This window comes from Platalea leucorodia (assembly GCF_965183815.1).
Source record: "Platalea leucorodia genome assembly, chromosome: 1".
In the NCBI taxonomy this organism is placed as follows: Eukaryota; Metazoa; Chordata; class Aves; order Pelecaniformes; family Threskiornithidae; genus Platalea; species Platalea leucorodia.
The window spans coordinates 77,910,670-77,928,018 of NC_138823.1; the positions used below are offsets into that span (position 1 = coordinate 77,910,670).

Consider the following 17,349-nt stretch of genomic DNA (forward strand, 5'->3'; position numbering starts at 1 on the left):
TGAGACTTCTCTAGAATCCCAATGGCTTTGAGCTCCCCTTCTGATCACAAGGAGCGATGGCTGTAACAAGTCACATAAACCATATAGAAGTAATTCCAAATTCTAGTCAAGCTGTTAACTTCCAGCATTAATGTCATTGGAAGGTGAAATAATTCTCCTATAGTAAGGTTACCACAAAGTGGATGCAGCCTTTCACTTGTGGATTTAAAACTGACATATTAATAGTGCCTGTGAATCTCTAGGTTTTCTGTGGTATTAAATTCACAAGGCTTGAGACTGCACTTGTGCCTGTGATGGAGATATAGGAAGAGTGGTACATAGTGTTACACACTGACATTTGAGGCTGCTATTTTAAGATAGACATTTAACAGGTATGCCTTTAATCTATTGGCTGACAATTCTTGTTGCTAAATGAAACTTGATTCATATATAAGTATAGATAGAACAACTTAGGGATTACTGAAGTTTTGCTTGTGTCTTGGGTCCTGGCCTTCATTAACTTCTTTGTGGTTCTCCAAAGGATATAGTCATTCTTTTGAGGTACCTGTATTTATTACAGGCATCAAAAAGTATATTTGTAAATGCATTTAATGGAAGCCTCAGATGTCATCAATATGTGCACTTCACATGTACACTTCTTACTGTATTTGGGAAAATGTTTGAATTTTGTCACAACTTCAAACCTGAAGAAGTCCCAGCAGCAGAGCTCGTGTCATATATCTGACCTGTTTTTCTGCTAGTTCTAGGCTGTCTGTGCCAGTGATGTCTGAGTCTCAGAACTCATCATGCCAGTGGCTTGCCATTCTGTGAAAGAGTGGTGTCACAAGAGGAACAGCATTCAACAAAGTCCTGTATGGAAGTAGTTTCCCCAGCACCAGTCTTGTCAATGCCAAAGGACCTGTAGGTGGATGATGAGCTGTTTGATAACAAGTGTGTTGCAGAACCTCAAGAGCAGTCCATGTTCAGTCTCAGTTTTTAGTTAAACCTAATGTGCTTGGGCAATCCAGGTGTATTTCAGACCCTTCTTCCTGTTAGGCAGAGTGGTCCAGGCTCTATATAAAGACTTTTCTGGTGGCCTGAACCTGAAGCCTTAGCCATCCAGGAGCCCCTTGTCCTGATCCTTTTTTTTCCCCTTTTCTAGGCTTATTAGTGGTAGGTTAAACTGTAAACAATGGACTCCCTTTAAGAGCAGTGACTAACTATATGACATTCTACTAGAAGGATTAACAGAGACTGAATGAAGAGCACTTGAAGGGGTAGGAATGTGCAGGAGGCTGAACTCCCCAGGCTGACTTGAGTTTATTTAGTTTTGTCATAATTCGGGCTAGCTTTCCCCTAAGTGGAACGGTTTGTTCTTGAACTACCTGATGGGTTTGAATTCATATCAACTCCTTCTAGGGAAAATGTCTGTGTACAGAGTCCTATTTTATAGATGACAATCTCCAGCAGATTTCAAATCTTTCTGGGTGATCATTGTTACTGCTCTTTTTCAGGGTCAGTCCAACTCAAAGGAGCACGAGCCTAAGTTAATTTAAGGCTTTCTAGCCAGCTGCTGCTTCTGATATTCCCAGTGTGAAAGAGAGTCAGATTTTGGTCCTTCAGCATAGGCCTTTTTCTTGTCCATGTTCTGTAGTAACAAGTCCTACAGAATAATAAGGGGTAGATTCAAATCATTCTTACCAGCATCTTTGTCCAAGCTTCCATATATAACATCTGGAGCGTAGTGGGAGTTGAAAGCTATCTTCTATCTGAGTGGAAACAGTAATCGGCTGAATCCTGAAAGTAATTCTTACAGCTACACAAAACAGTGTTAAGGTAATTTCTGTATCTCACCCATCGTCTTTCAAGAACGGCTCAGGAGAGGCTGATAGACCGTTCAGTAGATTTTTTTTTTTAGAGCAAATGGATTCCCATCATCTTGGAAGGAGAGATTTTCCTAGTAGGAAAATGAGGACACTGATCCACTTTGAATCTGTACAACTTCTGTGCAAGGTCAAGTTTGGTGTTGTGACTTCAGCCAAGGTGATTGAAAATCATGACTGATTTCTTAATATTTGGGACCACGGGGACATGAGTCTAGCGGTAAAATACAGTTATGGACAGGATAGCTCCTGCTTAAGGGTCAGTGTCAATATGTGCTTCAAACAGCTTTAGTATGGTCTTTGGCCATAGCCTGTCTCTAGAGAAGAGTGTGTCATCTTCGGTGAGCTAACTAAAAAAGTTTGTAAGGAGTGATATTTTCCAGTTAATGACCATTTTCCTAGTTTTATTCTGTTTCATGATAAACCACAGGAAACCTTAGCAGATGTTAGGCAACGAGCTCTTGCTCATTGATTCATGTTCTTTGAAATAGTGGACTATCTGTTACTACCCTGTCCATGCTCTCTATATTAAGGTGCAATTTCACATTATACCTTGTCTAGCCTAACTATCTGTGGGCTATGTCCTGTCAGCTGCCCTTTTTCTTCCTTCTCAGTCTGTATATTCCTGACTCTTGCCTTGGATCAGATGTAGTGATCCTGCAGTCAGAAGGTGAGGCAGATGAACTCTCTGGTCTGACTGAAAACAAGGACATCAACACATCTGTCGTATCAAGAAGTTGATCCGGCTTGTGGCTGCGTGATGGGCAGATCAGAAGCAGGGGAAGCAGGAGGAGTTCACATTTGGGGGAAGATGGAGAGAGTGGTATTGTACCATTTGACAGCGATAAGTTATGCTGATCTGAATGTGACAAAGATGCATCCTTAGGTTAATATGTATGTCTGTAGATCCAGATATTGGCTTACATGTTGGCCTGTCGCGTGGTTCAGATACGAATGTGTGCTCAGACTGCACCTCTAAACAGCAGCGTAGGCACATTTGGAGGCAGACGAGGTCATATGAAATGAGGAATGGAAGACTTACTCTGCTGTGATGTGCCCTTCCAGTGTAACTAAGACTTCTGAAACCTTTCTTCAGTTCCTAGAGTTGCAGATTGGTAACAGGTTCCTCCTTACTGGTACTGGACATGTGGTGCAGGTGGATGAGGGAAAGGGACTGTCATGCCAACAGGCCAGAGTTCAGAGTTTGAGGAAGCCTTGGCAGGGTTTTGTTGCTGCATGTCAGGGGTTGTCATTTACAGGTGATAATCTTCAAAACAGCAATAGTTTGGGCCATATGTAAAGTCATTTTCCCACCTCTGTGCTTGAAAGCTGTTTGGTCTCTTCCTAGTGTACAGTTCAACTGATCTAACTGCCAGCAGGTCTGTATGTTAGGTTTGGGTTGCCTTGGTTGGCCAAGATAGTCCTTGGAGCTCTGGGCAATGTCAAAGGGAATGTTAAATTTGCCTGCTAGATCTGCTGGCACAGAAAGCAGAAATGTGCTGTCTGAAACAGTCCTTCCTTTGCTTCACATCTTGAATGGTGGGTGGCTATCACTAGAATGCATGCTGTCTCTTAAGGGCTATCAGCAATACCAGCTTTTCCTACACAGAGTATTTGTCTGGGTAAAGGTTTTAGATATCTTTTTTTTTATCCTCGTGCTCAAGCAGATCCTTCTGAGGTCCTCCTTAGCCTGCTTTTAGATTATACTGGCCTTTTAATATCAGGGGGATATTTCATAAGTTCAGTTAAGGCCTGCTGAACAGTTATTTTGACTGTTCTTTCACAGACTTGATGTTTTTATGCTCTGATACTCACTTGTTCATGTGGAGCTTGCTGAAGCTTTAGATATTTGATTTTACTGAATCTTATGTCAGCAATCTGAGCCTTTTAAGAGTGATCTTAAGATTTATTTGCACTGTAGTTGTGCTGTAATGACAGCTAGAAAGTGTCCCTGTGAACTGAAAGCTTGCAGTGTGCAAAAAGAGGAGCTTCTAAGCTCTTATAAAACAAACTAGGTATGTAAAAAGCTTCTTTCTGGTTGTATGATATGATAATATTAAGGGAAAAACTTTAAAAGGGCATCTTTCACAGGAGAGCTGTCTAATTTTATTAACCAGTTAACAGTGTTTTTTTCCATGTCTTCCAAACAAGCATCTTTGTAGAACGGTGGGAATGTCTCATATCAGTAGAAATTCTGGCCTCAGCCAAAAAAAAGCCAAACCCAAAAGCGTGGAATTTCCTCATACTAAAGGCTGGGCAGATTAATAGATTTAATAGATTTATTTTTTGTTGTTCCTAAGCATTTCAAGTATTGAAAACAGATATAAGCACAATTTTTAACAGTTTATTTTAAAAAATTGTTCTTTGACTCTGTGGATGTGCTTGAGTCCCATACTGCTCTCAAAGAACACCATATGTATCTAGTATGATCACACTTGCTTCCTCTTTCTTTGCTGCTATATTAAGTGCATGGCAGTATAGCCTTAATCACCTTTCAGTTTCTGATATCTCAAATGTTTTTAATTTTGGTGTACAAGCAATGTTGCATGGATCTGCCTTTGAACTCCTGACCTGATAGCTTAGTGAATTTCTTTTTTTTTTTTTTTTCAACCTTTCTACCGAAAATGAGAGCTTGGGGCTTTGATTTCTATTCCTTGTGAAAGGAGCTGGCGAGAGAAAAGATTCCCATGTTCCGTATGTGCAACTCTGCCATAGTTGTTGGTGTAGCAGTAGTTTTGCCCTTTACACCTATTTGATAGCAGGCATTTTTGGTATATTGGCCTCTCAGGCTGATAAAAATACCATCCTATATAATTTGTTTTCCTTCTGGTATGTGAAGGCATGGCTATTGATTTACTTCTGGGAAAGTACTCCAAGAAACTTCAGACTTGACAAACTCCTTCTCCATAAGAGCTTATGTTATTCAGTCCATGTTCATTTTTTGCTTCTGGTTCTAAGACCACTGCTGGTAGTGGTTGTGAAATTTATAGGTCATCCTGGAGTAAAAGCTCAAATCTTTCTGAAGGCATTCTCAGAGGAAACTTTTTTAGCTTCAAGATTTCCTTCTCTGTCCCAGTGCTGGAGAGACGCAGCATGTGTATGTTTCAGTCCCATACTGGCATTGCTGTCTTGGGAACTGCAACTTCAGGGCCACAGCTGATTCTCTGCAGTGTTGGTCTTCCCCGTCTTTATTCTGCCTCCTCTGGTTTAACTTCTGTTTTGAGACTGAGAAACCAGAACTGCACTGAGTATTTAAAATGCTGTTATATCATGGGAGTGTACATTGACAAAATACTATCCTCTGTTTTATTTGTTCCTTTCTTAATGTGCTCTATTTAGCTATTGAACTGTGGTTTCCAAAGAATTACCTATTATAACCCAGATCTTTAGTTGCTGAGTGGTGACAATCATGCCTTTAATTCTGCACGTGAAATTCAAGATTTTATTTTCCAACATGCATCACTTTATCTACATTACATAAATAGAATAGTGGATGACAGTCATTCTGTCTGTGAGGCCCTTCTGCAGCTATTGGACTTGTAACTTAGACGATATTATTTGGTTCAATGTTTGCTTAAAATGCTGGGCTGCCTTTTTCAGTACTAACACACTGACTTGTCTTTAAAGTTGGAAGACTGAACATGGAACATGTGGTATTTGGTCTTGCATGAAATAGTAATCCCTAAGCCAGTAGGAGAATTATTGCTCCTTTTTAAATTGTTATTATGAAATGACCTAATAAAGGTAGTCTAAATACATTTAGGCTATGTATGTCTTCCCTGCCCATTATACACCTAAACCAAAAGAAAATTCCAGTACAGGTACAATGTACCTTTATGATATGAAATACAAAATAAGCTTTACTGTAACCATTGAAGATTGTCAAAACTAAAATAACATTACCTTCTCCAAGATGGTAACTTTTCACAGCCCAGTTTTGTACAATACTCAGTCCTTCATGTATCTTGAGCATGGAGTTTATAGTTAGTGTTTCAGCCACTAGTCCCTGATGAAAGGAAAGCTTTAAAGTTTAGCTCTCAAACAATGACACAACTCCTGCTCAAGAAGAAGTACAATTGAAATAGCTGAACGTTGAGAAGCCATGCTGGAAAAATATTACTTTGTACTTGTCGATAACTGGTCACTGTTCAGCAGGGCCAGGTAGGCTTTTTCTCTGAACCAGTTACTGTTAGGAATTTTCTTAAATTCTAACTTCTCCTGGTTTTGGAGCCAGTCTGTTTCTTGTTACCACTACCTCACGATCCATGGTACTTCCTTTATAATTGTGGGGATCTTACACCTTTTAAGTTGTATTGTAAATCTGTAAGTAAGGACTAGTGAAGGTCTCTGTCTTCAGTGTGAAGGTCAGCTGCGGGGCTGGGATATTAACGTCTTCAGTGCATCCCACAACTGTTCTACTGCAGATTCTGTGGAAAATATATGTTCTGAATGGAGAAATGCAAGAGTCTGTAAATTGCTTTTATCAAGTAAAAAAATCTTACCCATGTGTCAGTGCTTGCATGTTAGTATGGTAGAAGATAAGTAATACACTAATTTAAAAATTGTGGTGCTTCAGTGGATTAAATGGTGTGCTAAAGAAATGAAAGTTCAACAGGATTCTTTGGTTAGGGGTATCTTAAACTGACACTTCACATAATTTGATTGCTTGTTGAAATGCTTGCAAATATGTAACCAACAGTCTCTGTTTAATACTTAATTGAAAAATTTTTTTAGCACATTAGGTAGAATCATCAAAGTGACCCAAGAAGTGATTGACTACAGGGCCTGGATTAAAAAGAAGTGGGGGAGCAAAATTAATTTATCACCTGAACTTGGTAGGTATAGCAGGAATCTGTGAAACCAACTTAAATTTTTTTCTTGAATTTGATGTAATTCAAAATACTCGTGCCTTGAAATTAATCACTTTCAGATATGTAGGAAAAAATAAAAGGAATTTGTAACTTTCTAATCCAAGACTAGTTTTCTCTGAGCCTGTTTTTCAATTAGCTTGTTAAACTGCCACTCTTCTTAGACTTCAAGGCTCATGTGTTTGTATTCTGTGCTCTTAAATGATACTTATGTTTTCTGTTAACAGATAATAGGTTGAAAATAAGAGACCAGATAGCTCCATGCAACGGAGAACAGCAACAGAGCAGAGACTCTGAACCATCTTACAACCAACGCTTGGCTTTGTCATTGGCTAGTACACAACAGTTATCCTCTGGCTCATCTGCCTCTTCTGTATCATCACTCTCCGGCAGTGACATTGTAAGCTTTTTCTTTTAATGGGTTAAACTAATAAGAAGGAGAGTTTATCGTACTCTTCGAAGCCTCAACTGATACAACAACAGTTAATTTGATACTATGCCTAAGCTGCTACAGCAAATTAATAGTTTCCCCTGCTCAGAAAAATTACGGAAATCAAATATTTTTTCATTAAATGGGTCTTAATTCCATCCTAAATCTTTGGTACTCTTTGTGGTAGTAGTTAGAAAATATAAAAACCCAAGTTAACAATAGCTAATTAACTAGAAGAGTTGAAATACGTCTTCATAAATCTTTCCATGAAGCAAAACGTCCCATTGTCAAATTCTGGTCCTGCTTCCCCACACCGTAAATTGAACATGAACGTCATATTGTGCTGTGAAAGTGAATAATATTCCTTACTATTTTCAGCCAAGTAGTCAGTTCATGTTTTAATGGTAATGAGGCTCTCATATGTAAAGTCTTGCTGTCAGCTTCCTTGTTTGAAAGTGCAATTTGAAAGTAATTACTGAGATTTATTGTACCTTCCTGGAAGAGGAGGCTTAGTTTCTTCAGGTATGTTCCCAGACTCTTAAGATTCTGTAAGGTGTTTTTGTTTTGGTATGGAGTTAAAACAACACGGAATTGGGCAGCGCAGATTATAAAGCACAAAATTGCATTGCATGGCATGAGGTGCTCATTATAAATCTACTGAAGCACTCTGTGCTACGTAGAGGTATTGACTGGAACAAGATGTAATATCCAGTTAACTCCAATAGTGAGTAACTGGATGATGCCAAAAGAGGTCCAAGTACCTGTTTTTGACTTCTTTCAAAAACTAGTCAATTATGGAATTAAAAGTTGGGAATTGCATTCAATAAAAATTTAATAACTTTTGAGGGACAAATGCACTCTTTATATGTTCTGGTTACTTTCTGTAATTTCTTCACACTACTGAATTTTCTGTGTTGAATTGTCTTTTCACTTCACCTCCAGTAAATATTTTTAGTTGCACCATCTGGCTAATGGAAAAAGAACAGCATGATGCTTGCCAGTGATACTACTAGCCATGCTCCTGGTTTGAGTATGTCAGTGAGAAAGATATTGCTGTAATAAGTTTTGTGAGAAAATGCAAATATTTGCTTAATATTGTGCACTCTCAACATAATGGGTGGTCAGTGGTTATGACCTCCCCTTAGTCCCTTTTTGCCTGACACTGAAGATGAACCTTCATTGCCTGATGCCAGAGAAATGAATGGAAAGTAAAAAGGAAGCTCTTAACAAGAAAGATCTACAATCAGTTTGGGCATCCACAAAGTAAATGGAAATGCTACCCTTTTTAACAAAATAAAAAGTCTTATAACCACCTGCTTGTGACAGACCCTAGCATAAGCCATGGTCATTTATTGGGATTATGTCCTTAGTAGACTGCCAGCATGTTATCTTAATTTGGAATGGAATGGCAGGTTTCTGACAAATAACTGATGAATTTATCCTACTCACGCTTTGATATGTGAGGATGAGCGGGTTCTGGTTGAGCAGTCCTGAGCTGCACCTGATTCAGGAAGAGAAGCCTATTCTGCCAGAGTCAGAAAGGCTAGCTGTGGCGTGATCTGGCATAATACTATGCCCAGGTTCCAGCAAAGGAACATCTAGCATGTGTGACAACTGGTATTTGTGCCAGAACTTCTGATGCACTGCAAAGAGGTATGATGCAGGGAAATTTGGTACCAGCTTCAGAACAGGGGAATATAAATATGGTGCATTTCATCACTGCAGAGTTATGTGTAGTGTTAGCTCTGATCTTGTGGAAGGATTGTTCTTCAGGCATGATTCTGTATTCGTTTAAAGTTAAATCTTCTGAACTTCTCTGATGCTGAAAAATGAAAACAAGATACAGATTACAAAGAAAATGCAGGATACAGGGAGATCCTAGATTGACAGTTTGCTGATCTCTTTCCAATAATTAAGGTTTTATTTTAATAGCAAAATATTCATTCCTATGATGTCACTGTTAACCTTAAGCACAAGGTCTGCATCAAGACACTTTCTGGAGATAGATTTTGCATGACTGCAGAATATCTTTTGCTCTGTATCAACTACAAGATCCTAGCTGTCCAATTATAGAGGGACTTGATAGTGTATTTGCTTTTCAGTTTACTGCTTAAGTTTCACTGGTAATAGTGATCAGCTGCACCTTGACCTTTGAGATCTGCCTACCAATATAACAGAAGTCAGCTTACGTATGTTGAGGAAGAGGAAGCAGGCTTGGCAGCTTGTGACTTTACTTGGTCACATTGCCCCTCTCTGAACGTCAGCTTCTACTGAAGGTCAAATATTCCAGCCGCCCACTCTAGCACAGAAGTAGCTATATTCTGAAGTCATCACATCACTGTACACTGGCCGTAAGTCCGGAAGCCTTGCACATATTTGTCAATGTGTCCTGGAAGCAGTATTGGCAGTATATATTAAGTATGCAAGCATTATCAAAGTAGTGCAGTATTGCTCATAGGGATCCAAGACTTTTATTAAACCCTATAGTTTAATAGTTGGTTGTAACACTAGTTAGTTTGGTTGTAGTACAGCATGCTGTATGTTTTTTAAAGATTTGCTTCCTTGAAGTTCTGGCAGCATTACAGATTTTGCCTTATATTCCGTAAATACAGCCCAGCAGCTGAATAGACAAGGCTGCTAGTGTCTTGGACTTAGGGGCACTTCAGATATAGCAATGGTTATAGATTTGTTCCAGCAGCAGACCAGCAGCAGAACAGGAGTCAGAACAGAATAATAAAAAGGAGCTGTTTTTTCTGGAGGCTAGATTGGCATAAACCAGAGCTAACATTTAGAAGTCAGCCTCTCAACTTTTGTACATACTCAGAAAAATGGAAGTGTAAGGATATAAGAGCTTAAAGTTACTACCCTGAGTTCTATCCATTCCTGCTACTGCTTTCCTTCCTTCGGGGACCATACTGATGGTAACCTTTTGAAGATGAGAACTGGTGTGCCACTGAGGAACAAGAGAACTGCCTCCTCCAAGGACAGCTTTCTCTTTCCCCATGTATATTAGATGTATATGCTTTTCCTCAGTACACTCCCTCAAATTCAGGAGGATGATTGCTTTTACCTCTGCAGGTCCAGGACTAGCTTGCAGAGGAACACGCTTCTAGGCCACTGTCTACACAGCGCAAAACTAAGAACTGGATCTAATGAGACTAAATCATAATTTGTACAAAAAGCATCCTTTTATGGATTTTCCAAGGCAGCAAAGCTACTTACAAAATGCCTTACGCTAGCACTATCTGGCTGATGAAATTCTAGTTGTGCTGTCTTTCATAAGTGTCCTAGCAGACTGTGAAATCTTAGTCACAAAAGAAAGCTTTTGTAAGGACCAGTAAATTTTGGATCAAAGACTGTGTAGAAGAGAAATCTGTCTTCTGGTATCACTATTACTATTAGTGAGATAGCTGTTCAGTTTATGATTTTGTCTTGCTGTACATGTCAATACAGAGCTCTGACTCTCTCAGTGGCACTTATAATGTAGTTCCTTGCAAAATACCGAGTACTAAAGTTCCCGCCCTGTTACCTCAGCTGTGTGAAGAATACAAACATTAGTGATCAGGAGCAAACTGAGGAACACATGAAAATAAACCTATGGATACAAGGAATCTGATCATCAGAATGTATTTGACTGTGCATAGATTTTCCTGGATTCTTTTAATTATCAAACTGATCTATGTAGTAAGTCTTTTCTCAATGAAGTATTCTACTGTACAGGTATTTAAAATGCCATATGCTGCCCTGACAAAGAGGCAGTATGTATTCTTCACTTACTCATGCAAACAGGTAAGTTGTAAAATGCTACTCATTCCCACATGATCCAACAGATGTTGAAGTGAATAATGGAAGATGCTTTATAAATATTTTTGCCATCAAGGACAGTGCAAAGTGTGAATTTTTACTCTATGGGAGCAAGAGTCAAACTGTTTCACAATAGAAAATAAGTCTCTGGCATTAGGAAATCTCACTTTAACCTTCATACTGAGTTAAGTGCTTGTTAAGAGAATCTGAAACCAGATGAAATGAGCTATGTTTGCCCCCAGCTCTCTGCTTGTTCTGGCTAGTTGCAGATGTCAGTATGAGAACCTAAGCAGTGACCAAATTCTTCTGGAAAATGCCTTTTTTTTTTCCTGGGTGCTGCTTTTGTACTGGATCTGCACTCTAACTGGTGACCTGGATTTCTTGTTGCTTAAGCATTGTGGAAAGCTGCTTTTTATTAGCTCAGGAAGTCCTAGAGTAGTGCTGGAGAATATCTGCTGCCTGATCAACAGTCTCTGCCAAGTAAAAAATAATCCTAGGTATGTTTTTGCAGTCTCATTTTGGTCTAGTATAATTCCTGGTGCTAAGTATGCTCCTCAGGTTTGATGCTGTTATGCCAAATAAAGCATAACATTTTATGTGACAGTGATACCTGCATATCAGTAACAGATGTAATGGCTCGTCGGAAAGCTTTAAAGCTCTTCTGTTACCTAATGGATGTATAATCTCATATTCAGTCCAGCACAGAATCTCAAAGCTGTCTGTTAGAAGTCTGGATCTAAGAAATTTCATAGACCTTATCTCAGTGTTGCTGGTGATAATGTTCTTTGGGCTTCTACAACAAGATTATTTTGTGAAGAGTTCTGACTTCTCAAGACTATGCAGTCATGTCAAGGTAGTTGAAGTTTCAGTGAACAAGGTACCTGTGTAGTCTAGTTTGGGGGAGAACACAATCCTCGCCTCTGTTTTAACTTCTTAGCATTTACAATATGTTCTTTCAGACTGTTGTTGAAATTTTAGCTGTAGCCATTGCTGTTCAGGCTTTATAACAACCTTTCATCAGAATGTCAGTGCTTGATCTGCCCACCATGCCCCTCCCACCAGCTAGCGAATACGCCAAGCAGTATCTTAAGTGTTTTGTGGAATGTGTCTTTTCACTGTCTTCAAGTATTATGTATTCAGTACTTTGATCGGATGCTTACATTGTGAGAGCAGTATATAAACATGACTGATAAGACTAATACTCATTATTCCTGTCATTCTGCTGAATGCATATGAGATTTATGCTGACTTTGGAACTGTTACTTGCTCTGCAATAATTGTGACTTAGTACTTGAGCTCAACATGCTTAATGAAGTTATCACCATCTCCCCTTCCTTCCTATTAGTCAAAGACTGAATTTCAGCTTATTAGCAGGAACTGCTGTACTTCCCTATTCACAGGTAGAGGTGATAGAGTATATGACATATCTTGTCCTGATAAATGTTGCTTTTTTAAAAGTGATTAAATTTGCAGGTGTAAGGCACATGCTTATCTGCAGGAGAGGGACAGGTACTTCCGAATAGCTACTGTAACAGCTGCTCTTGTAGTTTTGTTAAATTAATGACTATGATTAATTTGTAGAGTTCCAGTTGAAATTGTGTGTGTAGGGAGAGGGGGCAGAAGGGGGTGGCCCAAGAAAATTCTCAGTCTGAGAGCAAGACCTACACAGATTTTTTTTTTCCCCTTCTTTCTACATGCGTGAATAGTCTCATTTCCTAACCAAAGTAACAATTCAAATATGTGTATGGATAGTTGATAATCTTTTTGTAGAAGAATGCAGATTCTATTTTACTCTTTTCTCCTTCCTAAACAAAGAGAGGCAAGTGCTCTAAAAAGTAGGCCTCTTACATCTTTCTTTAAAGACTAAAGATTAAGTGCTGACCTGCACCCAGCTTGTCTCCAAATAAAGCAGTGAGCAGCCCTGAGTGCACAGATACAGACAACCTGATGTTACCAGGGAAAAGCATTTGATTGACATTTGATTTGGGGCATTTAAGAGTTTAAGCCCCAAATCCTTTAAAACTCTACTCCCTTCTCCTATTCTTGCTGTGCAGATTACTCACAGTTTCTGTGGACCAGAGGGGAACAAATTTTTCCAGTGCTGCTTTTGCCTATTTTCTTCTTTCACCATGTAGTCCCACATTTGTTTTTGGTTTTTTAACCCATATCTCTGACCACGTGCTGTTTTATACTGTATCATGCTTTCCATCCGTTCTTCTGTCTCAGTTGCTTCAGCAGTCTTTTATCTATATCCACTTGAAGTAAGAGTAAATTTCTGCAAAGCTGCAGGAGGCATGATTATGAACACAAAATTATAAAGTAATTTTATTTAATAACAAGTTATTCTAAGCAGCAAAGGGTACAGAGAAAATGTGTAAATCAGCAAGTAAAATTGGATTTTACTGCTGTGATGTCAGTGAAGTAAGGAGAGAAGCACATGATTTTGTAGAAGTCAAGCTCAGACTACTTTCTGATGCCAAAGGCTAGTTGTATTCTTGCCATATCTTAACATTACCTCCCCTGAAAAAAAAGAGGTACCTAAGCCATTTTAGGATGGAAGAAAACAGAAATTCAATATTTCTATTCTAGTATGGTATATGTTTAGCTTGCATAATGAGTCCTGTAATTTAGTGCTTAACTTGAAAAACACTAACTTGAAATATTACTGTACTCTTAACACTACAGACCAATTGAAAGCTTGTGAAATGAAAGTATTAGGGGTAACAAAGGAAATTTGAAAAGACATGCTTCTGGGACATTTAAGATAGCTTATCTGAAAGTGAGTATTGATAAAACATGGAATAAGCCAACAGTCAGGCCTGGAAGGATCTAATGAGGTGAGGTTAAAGGTGTACTGTGCTTGTATTTAATCTTGGTAGATACTAATTAGATTACATTTTTAGTTGCCTTTCTGTAAAACGATCACTAATGCTTTTGGAGGATGCATATTTTTCAGTTTGCTTGTGTATTCTATACCTCTTCTTTCATTTTCCCCTCCTGTAAGCGCAATGACTAAGATATTTTCCTTTTGCAATGCAGTTGACCTAAAGGCAGAAAAGGCAACCAATTGTGTCTTACTCAAGACTGTTTTATATTGTTTATAGGCTGGCAAATGGAAATGGTGCAACTGTATTGAGGCAAATTCTCTACCCTGTGACCTCCAATAGAAGTAGAAATTTTGTTCATCTGAATTCTACTTTATTTACACCATAGTTAAAGTTATGGCTCCACCTACCAAAAAGGGAAATGGCACAAGCTGATGTGGAAGAAATGAGATGGGGGGATGTAATCCATGAAATCACCTTGGAAGCATGTTGCTTTATCAAGCAGAGTTAAGTACGCTGGAATTAAAACCGTTCAAGCAAGAGCATGCATTGCAGTTCTGCTCCTGCACATGGCCCCAGACTGTGAAATGTCTGAAGTTTTCTGGTGTTGCTTTATGTTCCAAGGACTGTGGTTTTACACTTTTACTAAGACAATCCAGTAGTTAGGTGTTCTTGCTAGGGGTGTTTCTGTTCACTAGGTGCTCCTGCTTTTCTGCACTGATGTTCACCTAATCCTGTGGTGAGGTAATTCAGAAGGTGAAGCTATTAAAAAGGGGATTACTGTTTCTGTGGTTCACCTCTGTGAATTGGTTCATAATAAGGTCAAATGCTAATGCAGGTATAATGGAGGAGGCCAGAATGGGAAAAGAGGCAAAAGGAGTATGACTGGCAGCAGTTATCTGTTAAATCACTTTAATTGTAAGAAAGGAGAGGAGCACATGAAAAAAAAATCTGTATAGTGTAAAGTGTTAAATATAAACACCAATTTTCTCACTGTTTTTAGTTCTTTGCTTTCAAAGATGGAACACAATTTTTACTGAAGTGGTCATTGTTCTCTCACAGCTTCCAGCCCCTGGATGTTGTGGGAAAGAGGGGAAAAAAAAAAAATTGTTTAATTTGTGGGAGAAGTTTGGAGAATGGAAATAACAACCTTTTTGCTAAGACCCCTGTAGTTCATTCTTGGAGGGTGGGGAGTGGGGTGTAAGCACCCAAATCTGTCACATCAGCAAGAAACTTGCATTCTGTTTTTTAAGTTTTGATTTCTGAATACTGACTTCTAGAATAGTTACTCTTTTACCACTGGGCCAAAACTTAAACAGACTGGGATTGTGAATTAATCTTCTTAGGCCCCTCCAGCTTTTAAAAAAAAAAAAAAAATTGGCTTGGAAATTGAAAGCTCTAAAATGGTAGCCACTGTCAGTCAATTGAAACTTCTCAACTGACTACATCATGAAGCAAAGCAGAAGGCACCACTTTTTCATGCGTTTAGAATCATGGAAAGGAAGCTTGTGAGTATAATTGAGTACCCATGAAATTTCTCAAAACTGACATGGAAGACATTGTCTTGATGGATGAATGTATCAGTACACTTTACCTTGTATCTTAAGCCTTGAGTTATTGATGAAATTGAAATAAGCTCTTACAGACAGACGTAGTTAGTAAGGAGCTTCTGGCAAGTAAATGTTCTCTTGCTGATGAGGTCCTGGGACTTTTTATAATAGAAGATGCATTTTGCAGAACAGTAAAGTATTTTTTTTTGTTCTCTCCTGATGTCAGGAAGAGAAGTTTGTGTTGTGAGATTGCTTCAGCTCTTCATCTTTCATATGACTGCAGTGTTTCACTGTTTGTCTTGACAGAAGGCTAGGGGATCCCATTTCTCAAGCAAAATCTGCAGTTAGATGAGAGTTCATCAGTAACAGTTGAGTTTATAGGTCTCTTCCAAACTTTTATTATCTTTCCAACATTAAGGTAAATTAAAGAGTCCTCAGTAATCAAGGCTGTGAATAGCAGAACTCTTCCTTCCAGGTATTAAGTTCTTGCTCAGGAAATTGAAATTGGTTTAAAGAGTATATTTTAAAATGGAAACTTCCCAGTAGGATAAACCTGTATCTGGCAGTCTCTGTTTCCAAAAGCATCTCTTTAGAAGATATTTTCCTTGCAGGATGAGGGACTTTGTATGATTGGCATTGATAGTAGTAGTATTCAAGAGATCAGAAACTTATCTTGGCTTTTAGCGCAGTCATTGTAGCGCTATCCCTAGATTATTTGCTAAAATCAATTGAGGGATCTTACCCCTTTATTTTACATTCATCTTTTTACAATATGACCTCCATAGCCCTTACCCTAGTAAGGGTCAGAGCTTTTGTCTTCCAGATATGGATCTAAAGTGTCAGGGTATTACCTGTGTGCATTTACTTACTTGTAGGTCTTAAGTTTGCACATTACACTTAAGAATTCTGTCCAGAAGACCAAGTAAGACTTAATCCCTCAGTGTAGGCAGTGCTTGTGGAAAATCAGTTTTGTTCACATTAGGCTCAATTTTCTGATCACTGAGGTTAACTTTTCAGTTTGAGGAAGAAAGGTAATGCTCTCCTTCACAAAAAGATTTTGATGCTGATGAGAGGTCAGTATATCAACTCCATACAATAATCCTGTTAGCAATCTGGGATCGTCTCAGAAGAGGGGTATAATCTACTTATGAGGCATGTATCAGTAAATAACATTGAGGCAGAAGAACATACCTATTACAAAAACTAAAGTGAAGCAACACAAGCTTCCTTGTGCTGAAATTTATCTTGTCCCAGTTAAACCATATGTCTCCCTCTTCTCTTCTGTCTGCTGCTGCTTCCATGCTGGAGTTAACTTTTTGTTGCACAAAGGCCCTTAGAAATCTTATAAATGGGAAGTGTCCCATCTGGGTTAGGTATGTGAATCCTCAGGGAGTCTAACTGTATCTAAGCAGAAGAGAAAGGGGAGAGTCTTTGAGTGGAGAGACTAAAACTATTCTTTGGTCAGGTTTGTGAAGGTTGCATTGCAGAAGATAACTCATTGGTTTGGATAGACAGTAAGATCCCCTTTTCCCTCCCATGTGCCTGCTCATGGTTACTTGTGAGCATGCTCAGAAGTTGTCTGTTCAAACATGACTACCTTTTCTTTATTTTTCCCCTCTTTTTATAAGTTTTTAAATAATTCCATGACCAATAGTGTCTAAAGACATTCCAGCTTAGAAATCCAAGTTCTTGCCCCTGTACCTGACTCTACGACCTACTTAGTGAAGAACTTATCAGCTTCAGCTTTGTAGAGAGCTTGGCCTGTTCCTGTGGCTAATATTGTAGGATTGGGCAAAGGAGAAAAACGCCATTTCATCCAGGCAGGCAGTCAGCTTTGCATGTGCATACAACTAAGCTTAATTTTTTGGTCAGTGCTACAGCATGTAGTTGCCCCCTGTGAACATATTTATTAAATGGTAAACACCTGATCTCATATCTAAGATCTAAGTTTCTGCACAGATCTTGTTACTGGTATGATCTCTCTCTCTAGTGAATTCATGATGCAAGTAT

General features: G+C 38.8%; 1 protein-coding gene across 7 annotated transcripts in view; it reads left to right on the forward strand.

Moving 5' to 3' along the window:
- Window positions 1-17,349, forward strand: part of TENT4A (terminal nucleotidyltransferase 4A) — a 62,939-nt gene that overhangs the window by 30,259 nt on the left and 15,331 nt on the right. For 6 of the 7 annotated variants that reach the window (XM_082314196.1, XM_082314195.1, XM_082314198.1 and 3 more), the window contains 2 exons: window positions 6,597-6,697; window positions 6,958-7,130. In XM_082314196.1, the coding sequence (XP_082170322.1) occupies window positions 6,597-6,697; window positions 6,958-7,130 (274 nt within the window). Of the gene's footprint in view, window positions 1-6,596; window positions 6,698-6,957; window positions 7,131-14,068; window positions 14,466-17,349 lie in introns of those variants that run through there. The other variant, XM_082314199.1, reaches the window with a different exon arrangement.